This window comes from Asparagus officinalis, unplaced genomic scaffold (assembly GCF_001876935.1).
Source record: "Asparagus officinalis unplaced genomic scaffold, Aspof.V1 AsparagusV1_Un267, whole genome shotgun sequence".
NCBI classification, from domain to species: Eukaryota; Viridiplantae; Streptophyta; class Magnoliopsida; order Asparagales; family Asparagaceae; genus Asparagus; species Asparagus officinalis.
Window position 1 is genome coordinate 215466 of NW_017972532.1, and position 9680 is coordinate 225145.

Genomic DNA, 9680 nt, shown 5'->3' on the forward strand with positions numbered 1-9680 from the left:
AATTACAAAAAAAAATTGACTACCTTACTTTGATTGAAAAGTAATTTCCTGAATACTTATCGTGATACGTTATGTCATATATGTGTATATATATTTGTGATCTCCTTTACTGTGACATTTAAGCTCTCCTCTTGATATTACAAATATCGGGATGATGATAAAACTCGTATCTGAAAAGCTAGGCAAGCGGAGCCGAACCGCAGTAAGCTCCACAATATTTGATTGACTTCATGACACCGTTTGCAGCAAGATTTTGAAACACTCGGGAAGCGAGAGGCTATCAATTTTCACCAGCAGTATCACATTCTAGAGATCCACTACCTGTTATACCAGTTGTGCCTATCGAAGAGGTAATACTAATGAGTACACCACCACCACAATCAGCTATTGATAGAGCCGTAGAGCAGGAGGCTTTGTTCTGTAAGATAAGAAAGGCGTCAGACATGAAGAGTATTATAGTTTCAGGGCACACTAGATTCATGTGCAGCCTATAAATAAAAAGAATATGTGAAGATTTTTTTAACATCGATTCAGTACCAAACCAGAGGTTAAATGTTTTCATTATAGAGGACATCATTAGGGAATGGCAACAAAGGATAGTAAAGACTTCATATTTTTGCAGGAGCAGCGAATATCACTTATTTAGGAGAATTTTGTCTACTCCTTCAACAAGCAATTAGAGCTAGTTCAATTGAAGCAGAGAGATATGCCTGAAGTTAGTGAAGAAATCAAAACTAGTATGGTGACGATAGCAAGGGCAAATGGGCTATTGCGGGATCTAGAAGACCCCAGCAGCAAGGTAAGGATTTTTACCACCAGCATAAGGACAGTATAAGAAGAGAGCACAAAATGATTCAAGAGCGCTGCAGTAGCGCAAGAATTCGGCTACATATTATGTTTGTAACAAGATCGGGCATAGATCGGAGGATTGTCGTAACACACCGACAGAAGACCAACATGACAGAGGTCAGGGTCAACAGTCTCAGAGCCACTATTACAACCAGTAACAGAGAATAGAAGTATTACTTGTTATTCCAAGGATTGAGGGGCCAGTAGACCATATTTGCGTTATCCAAAAGATTTCCTGAGGGACAAATGGTTCCATATATTTTTTTTCATCATCGACAGAGTCTATATAGTTGTACCACGTGATTATGGTGCGAGCGGAGCTTTCTTCGTGATTTTCTTTCAAACTCAGACCTTGTTTTACTCAGGAATTTCGCTTTCTTTTATCTTTCATACCTTCGTGGATAGGCTTCAGCTTGTAGCACGTTCTTTAGGTGTTACGTTATCAGTCTCTACTCCTCTAGGAGAGGTATCCCTATAAGAGAAGTATCTGTAGGAGATGTGTCATCAGTCTAGATGAGTCCGAGTTTCTCATAGATCTGATCGTGTTGCGGATGTCGAATTTCGACATCGTTTTTGGTATAGATTGTCTATCATCATACCATATTAATATCGACTATTTTACTAAAACAATCAGCTAGTGAGCATTCGTTGGGTTTGTATAGATAGTAGCAACCTCATACGCCTCGTTTGGTACGTGGGAATGGACTCAAATGAGAATGAAATGGAAGAAGGAATGGAATGAAATGAATGTGAGAATGGAATGGTCATTCCCATTCTCATGTTTGGGTGTAATTTATAAAATAAAATGAGAATGAACGTATTTTAAAATTGTATATTTTATTGATTCCCACTTAAGTGGGAATGCTCATTCCCTATCACTTCATTGGGAATACTCATTCCCACGTAAAGTGTGAATTGATGAGAAGTGGGAATGAGCATTCTAACTTCAAAAAAGAGGGTGTGTTTGGTAGAAAGGAATGATGAATTGATGAGAAGTGGGAATGAGCATTCTAACTTCAAAAAAGAGGGTGTGTTTGGTAGAAAGGAATGAGAAGTGAGAATGATCATTTCAAAAAAGAGGGTGTGTTTGGTAGAAAGGAATGAGAAGTGAGAATGATCATTCCATTCCACCCCATTCTCGCGTACCAAACGAGGCCATAGGGTAACCAGAATGTGGAGTCATTCCTAGCATACGTCGAGGAGATGATGCTGAGGGATCGGAATGCTGATTTGTGCGAGACTAGAGTTATCTCAGTTTATCAGGATGTCTTTTAGGACATACCTAGGTTACCTCCGATGAGAGAGGTTGAGTCCTGCATCGAGTTGCAGCAGAGCACAGTACCGATATCCCGAGCACCCTATTGTACGACACCTGTTGAGATGAGGGAGCTACAGATTTAGATAAATGAGTTATTATTTTAGAGTTTTATTTGCCGGAGTCTTTCTTCGTGGGGAGCACCGATCCTTTTCGTGAAGAAGGACGGTATCTTTTAATTTTGTATAGATTTTCATAAGTTGAACAAGTTCATTATCCAGATTAGATAGGATTTATGACTTGTTCAATCAACAGCGGGGAGCGCAGCATTTCTCAAAGGTTGATCTTTGTTTTGGTTATTTTGCGAGTTCAGGAGATGGATATTCCTAAAAACCATCTTTCTAACTCGATATGGGTCTTTTGAATTCTAGTCATGCCATTTGGGCTGACCAATGCACCGCGGTATTCATGGATTTGATGAACCGTGTTTTTCGTCCATACTTGGACTAATTTGTGATTGTATTTATCAACGATATTCTTATTTATTCGAGATCGGAGGAGAGCACGAGCAGCATCTACGTTTAACCTTGCAGGACTTACGGGAGCATCAGTTATATGCTAAGTTCAGCAAATGCAAATTTTGGATTTCTGAGGTCAGATTCCTTGGCCATATCATCAGTTGAGAGTGCATGAGTAGCACTACCCCACACATGATTTAGAGTTAGCAGCGGTAGTATTCACGCTAAAGGCGTGGATACACTACTGTATAGAGTATAGTTCAAGTTATTCACAGACCACCAGAGTCTGAAGTACCTTTCCTCTCAGAAGGAACTCAACCAGAGACAGCGACGATGGATTGAGTTTATCAAGGATCATGAGTTCGTGATTCAGTACCATCCGAGAAGGACGAACGTCGTAGCGGATTTTTCGAGCAGGAAGCGTCGATACCGGAGTGCGACTTTGAGACGCCTGTTTTGTCAAGATCTTCATACTTTTAACCAGTTTGAATTTAGGCCAAAGGTTGGCGGGACCAACGCATATTATTATTATTATTATTATTTTGGGGAGTTATGCCATTGTAGCCGTCTTGGAGTAATAGAGTGGCTAGAGCTCAGTCGGAGGACACTTGAATTCAATCTCGTAAAGAATAGATTTTCGAAGAACCCAAGGCCGATTTAGACCGTTGGGGCCGATGTAGGACTTTGGATGACAATCTAATTAGTGATGTCAGCTTATGCATAACAAAAAGGGAATTATTTAATAAGGCCCATTGCACCAGATATATAATGCATCCAGACTCAACAAAAATATACAAGGACTTGAAGGGACATTTTGGTAGAATGACATACTTAGGGAGATTACAGAATGTAACTAAGAACTCTACCTGCCAACAAGTGAAGACAAAACATTAGAGGCCAACATGGATCCTACTTCATTTACCCATTCCGAAGTGCAAGTGGGCAGTTATTTCTATGAACTTCATTGAATGATTGCCAAGATAGAAGAAGGGGAAACGATTCAGTTTTGGTGATAATTGATCGGTTAACGAAGTCAGCACATTTTATACCAGTGGGGACGACTGACATGGGGAGACTTATGTGAAAACATTTATTTCAAGAGACCGTAAGATTGCGAGGAGTTCCGAAAACGATTGTATCAGATCGAGGCTTGGTTTTTACTTCATATCTTTGTAGAAGTTTCCAAAATTTCTTTCGGCGGCAAATTATCTTATAGCAGTGTATTTCACCCGCAGTCAAATGGGCAGGCAGAGAGAGTAAACCAAATGTTGAAGGACATGTTGCGGGCATGTGTTATAGATTTCCATGTTAGGGAATTCAACGATTTAGTGGACGGGAAAAACTTACCCCGAGATATGTTGGACAATTCAGGATTTTCCGACGTGTTGGAGTAGTTTTATATAGAATAGATCTTCCAACATCGATGTCGAGTATACACGATGTTTTTTATGTTTCGATGCTTAAGAAGTGTTTACTTGTCGAGGAACAATAACGAGTATTACACGCGTCGGAGACATGTTCCCTAAGAATGTTGATCCTGTGACAATAAAACTCAAGCTATTATTTCTACAGATCTGATGTTAGGTCTCGCTCCCTTTTCATGACGATCCCACTTATGGGGTTATATAGGTAGTTCACAAGCAGCATCCTCATCAACAAAATACTTGCTTTCGCTATTGTGGCTTGTACGAGTACATGCATGCACCACAGTGAAATGTGTGAAAGCAGCTCATTGACATGGTTAAATAGATAATATATCAATAATATATCAAAAAAAACAAAAATAAACACCCACCGAGAACAGGATTAGCCCTATCTCCAATGTGGGGTTGGGATACCTGTGGTTAAACACTATAAAAAAATTTCCAACTTTACAATTAATCCATTGAATCAGTATGCATTGAAATTTGGGAATAATCTTATACCTTTTAAGTGTAGGTATATAGCTCTATACTTATTTAATTTTCTCCTCAATTTACACTAGAAGGTACCTCCAACATGCACTTTACATGCTCTCACACCATGTCCATTTGTAAACAAATAGCGTAAATAGACTTCAAATTAATGAAAATAAAACCTTAGTGATCTATCTATAATATTATTTAAGAAAGACAACTCTTTTGTTTTGTGCATCAAATTTTTATAAATTCACACTTTCAAACCAAAATAAATATCTTTGCACTTGCAAAAAACAACAAAAAAGCCCAACACTGTAAAGAATCAATGTAGATGCTCTTAGCGCAAGTGCAGCAAGCTCCCAGTTGGGAGTCCTAGTCAGCATGCTCTCAAGAGCTCTCAAGCATTTTAGAATAAAAAATTAACAAATTAAGCCTTGGGAGCCACTTCTTTTTTTATGGAGCTCCAACAAGCTCCTAGTTAGGAGCTTCAACAATATCAAAAAAACCCCTCTTCTATTTTAATATTTTACCCATTACTTTTAATTATATTTAAACCTCTTGTATTTTATTTCTAACCGTTGGATACGGCCTTCGAGGGAGCGCACACGGTCTTCGAGGCAACCCACGGTCTTCGAGGGAGCGCACACGGTCTTCGAGGTTGGGCACAAAGTTCGAGGTATCGCAAACTTTGACCGTCAACCGACTGTTTCCTATAAAATTTGATGGCTTCTCTCCTCAACTCATCATCTCCCAAAATAAAATGTCTAGCTCATCTAGCTCTAGCGATGATGAAATGATGAAGACGTTCTTTCTTATGGGAGCTGCTGTTGTTGAGGAAGAAGAACAAGAGAAATGTTCAACTTCAGTTCAACACAAACGACGTATCGTGCTCCATCGAAACCGACTGGAAGGCCACAATCGGTTGTTCCAAGATTATTTTGCTGACGCACCAACCAATCCTCTTTATTATTTTCGTCAAAGGTTCAGAATGACGCGTTCATTATTTCTTCGAATCCACGACGCAGTCGTCGAACATGACAAGTACTTCGTCCAAAAGAGGAATGGTGCTGGACAGTTAGGACTATTTAGTCTTCAAAAGATTACTGCAGCTATGCGGATGCTCGCATATGGAGCATCCGCTGACTCCGTTGCCGACTACGTTCGGATCGGTAAAAGTACGTCGCTTGAGAGCGTGAAGAGATTCGTCCGATCGATTATCAACATCTTTGGAGAGGAATACCTTCGTGCACCGACTAATGAAGACGTTGCACGCCTGCTCGAGGAAGGCTCACAACGAGGTTTTCCTGGTATGCTTGGGAGCATCGACTGCATGCACTGGACATGGAAGAACTGTCCAACTGCCTGGCAATGTATGTATATTGGACATTTTCATAAACCTACAATTATTTTGGAGACCGTAGCTAGCAAAGATCTTTGGATATGGCATGCCTTCTTTGGACTGCCGGGGTCTCACAATGACCTTAATGTTCTACATCGTTCACCGATTTTCGCACAACTTGTGGAGGGAAGAGCTTCACCGTGCAACTATACTGTCATTGACCACGAGTATAATATGGGATACTATCTCGCCGATGGGATTTACCCAGAGTGGTCCATATTAGTGAAGACTATTCCAGCACCTCGAGGAAACAAGCATAAGTACTTTGCTCAACAACAAGAAAGCGCAAGAAAAGATGTTGAGCGAGCTTTTGGCGTGTTGCAAGCTCGATTTGCGATTGTTCGTGGACCAGGACGTTTCTGGCAACCTTGTGTGCTGAAAGATATCATGACAGCTTGTATCATAATGCATAACATGATCGTTGAAGATGAACGTGATTGTCAATTGGACAACAACTTCGACTTTACTGATTCGGTACCAGTCGTTAAACCTTCTCATTGCAGACGGTGCCTCTAACTGAGTTCATACAAAATCATCATCGGATCAGGAACACGCAAACACACAAATCACTAAAAAATGATTTGATCGAGCATCTGTGGCAGCTCAAGGGATCCATCGCCTTGGATTAAGGTTCTTCAAGTTGTTGTACTACGCCAATTTTAATTTCAATAAAGTAGTTGTTTTCATTCAATGCCAAATTTTTCAACTTCAAGTACAATCATAAATCTAATACAATATAATATTTGATAATCAGGAAGAACTAATGAGGATGCGATGCGAGTACAATATATGATAATTAGGAAGAACCCTTGGACATCCACCTCTCCAATATCTCTGCCTGACGCATTTCAAAGTATTGTCGTTGAACTGAATTGAGTGTTGAGAGATCGATCTTCATGATATCATCATCTTGTTTCTTCTGTTTTAGCTCCATTTTTTCTTTGTTGGTTTGCTTCATCCACGCGAAAGCCTCTCCCATAATGGACTTAGCGGACTCAGATTTGTCCACATTTTGTTTCCTCTTGAGTTTTGCTGCTTTCCTCCCTTCAGGCCTTGCTATAACATCATCCGAGTCAATGTTCAACTCGATGGGGGTCGCTGGCATGGAATTGTTTGGTGAGGAATCAGAGTTCGTGGTTCTTCTCGGCTGTGATCGAATCTTATTGTAAGTTTCCATTTGATGGATCCACTTTTGGTGATGACGCAACTCAACCCAGCAATGGTCAAACATGAATGGCTTACCATAAAGGGATTGGTATAATTCTTTTACTTCTGCAGTCTACACAAGAGTTAAATTTAGAATAATCAAACATATAATTTAAATATTTACATAAAAACATATAACTTAAATATTTACCTGGTCAATAATTCCCGTACCAGATCTTTGTCTTCCTTCAATCTGAGCAACGCACCCGCATAACTTGTTGACAGATAGTTGAATCGTTGACCAACGGTGCATCATTTGGTTTGGTGTGCGATTCGTTGGATCGGTAGAGTATTGGATAAAGTAGTCGTTAGCTCTGTGTCAAAACTTATCTTTATGTTGCCCCGTACCTTGGATGGCATCTTGGCTCGTGTTCAGCCAAGCAGACACAAGAAGCTTATCCTCGTGGACAGTCCAATTTTCGGACCGCGTGTAAACCTTCTTCTTCTTTGTGGTCGGTGTTTCTTGGGATGACACTTATTGTGTTGCGGATTGCGAGAACTCGATGGTATGACCTTCTTCTCCGACTTCTGTATAGAACGGCGAGTATAAGTTCGATCCTTCACCGGTAAGGAGATGCGAATAATAGTTTTGTGAGGGATCCATGAGATTTGTAATTTGATAGGGATATATAGAGTTTTTTTTATGAGAGAGTTGTGTGAAATATTTTGAGTAGTGAGATGTGAATTTATAGATGTTTTTTACAACAGTAAATTTTTCAACAGCATGATTTTCACAACGTCAATATTTCCACAACGTCAATATTTCCAACGGCATGATTCCACAACGTCAATATTTCCAACAGCATGATTTTCACAACGTTCGATTATCAACAAGAAAAAATTTCACAACTCAAATCTTCGACAGACGGTTAAAATCAAACAACGCACTCCATTAAAAAAATCAAAAACTCCTTCTCCCTTCGACAAACCCAACCCCAATTCTTCGACAGACCAAACCCCAAATCTTCCCCCTTCGCCACCATCGTTTCCGACCCAACCCCAGCTGCCCATCGCATAGTCTCCGAACGCCACCGCACAGTCACCCCAATCTTCGACAGACCCAATTCTTCGAACGCCACCGCAATCTTCGACAGACCCAATTCTTCGAACGCCACCGCACAATCTCCGATCCCACCCCGAACGCCATACCTCATCTCCGCGAAGGCCAGCGAACGCCCTCATCTCCGATTTCTGTCCGTTGAGGGGGGTTTTTGTAAATCCTCCCCCAGTTGGGAGCTCCCAAGCGCTCCACAAATTTGTGAAGCGCTTGGGAGCTCCGAAGCTCTCCACCGCCACGTCAGCGGTTGGGAGCTTGCTGGGAGCGCTTCGGAGGCTATTGGAGGGGTTAAATCAGAGAGCTTGGCCACGTCGGAGCTGAGAGCGGGCTTGGGAGCTTGCTGCCCATGCTCTTACCATAGCAAAATTCAAACTGAAAATGCCCTCATATTTGTGTCGAGCACACATCATGTGCACCAGAGTACTAGGGAGGTGCCATGAAACCAGAACCGATCCACGTGATCGTTCAACAAGATATGATAGGTCACACACACAGAAAGCACACTACAATTTTATTTACAGATAACTCTAATGAAAATAGATAGTCCGCATGAAAAAATAATAATAATAACCAGATCCATTTAATTCCATACTACAGCTATTCAGCTCAAAGGAGTATATAACAAAAAAAATTCTATCAAGCCCCACAAACTGCTCGTATCAGAGATAGCTAATTTCTAACTGCGATATCATCATGAGATCTGCAGTGTAGACCTAATAACATCTAAACGTACTTCATCAAATAAAACTACCAAGGTGAGCATTAGCTTAACAAGCCAATGTGAGCGGAAGAGTGTACCACAGACTCAAGTTAATTTCACAAATTTTCCTGGAAACATAGACAATAAGGAAGCTAAGGTAGTATTGACAACAATAATGCAGAAACACTGAGCAAGATAAAACAGACATAATCACGCGAGTAGGCCAAAACAATACAGAATGCAAACTCAATCAGAGTTCAAGTTCAACGAAGCAGTTCAAAACTTCCAATGTCGTATCAACTAACGACGATAAAGCCTTTATCCCAACTTTTAGGGTCTACAACATGAATCTACTCTTCCATTCAGTTCTGTTGAGGGCTATCTCATATGCTGAACTAATCATTATAAAACACTTCTTATAAGTTCTAATCAAATAAGATAAACGACTACAAGATGAACAATCACCTTAAGATTTCAGGATAAATGGAAGGGAGTAAAGCAAGCTCAAGTCAGATTTGAGTAAACTTTTGCTGGCAAGCTAGATGATAGAAGTAAACTAAGGTAGCATTAACAACAATGTGCAAAAACACTAAACAAGATAATTCTGACATAATGTGCAAGTCAAAGTAAGAAGCAGCTTCAAATAAGGCGCCAGTGATTAGGGAAAACATTGAGATGCACAAGCAACCAGAGTTCAACATGGATGAAACTGTTCAAATGCTACATCAAATATATGAAAGTTTCTATTTCTCACATTAACAAGGTTATAACAATGACAACCTAACTCATATGTAAGAC

General features: G+C 40.3%; 1 protein-coding gene across 1 annotated transcript; it reads left to right on the forward strand.

Annotated features, from left to right (window-relative positions):
• The first annotated feature begins 5280 nt into the window (after positions 1-5280).
• On the forward strand, positions 5281-6435 carry LOC109827493. The gene has a single exon (XM_020394502.1). The coding sequence runs from the start codon at positions 5281-5283 to the stop codon at positions 6433-6435; it is 1155 nt and encodes a 384-aa protein (XP_020250091.1).
• Positions 6436-9680: the final 3245 nt, after the last annotated feature.

Coding starts and splice junctions, on each gene's coding strand:
- LOC109827493 (XM_020394502.1), top strand. CDS start 5,281: ATGTCTAGCTCATCTAGCTCTAGCGATGATGAAATGATGAAGACGTTC.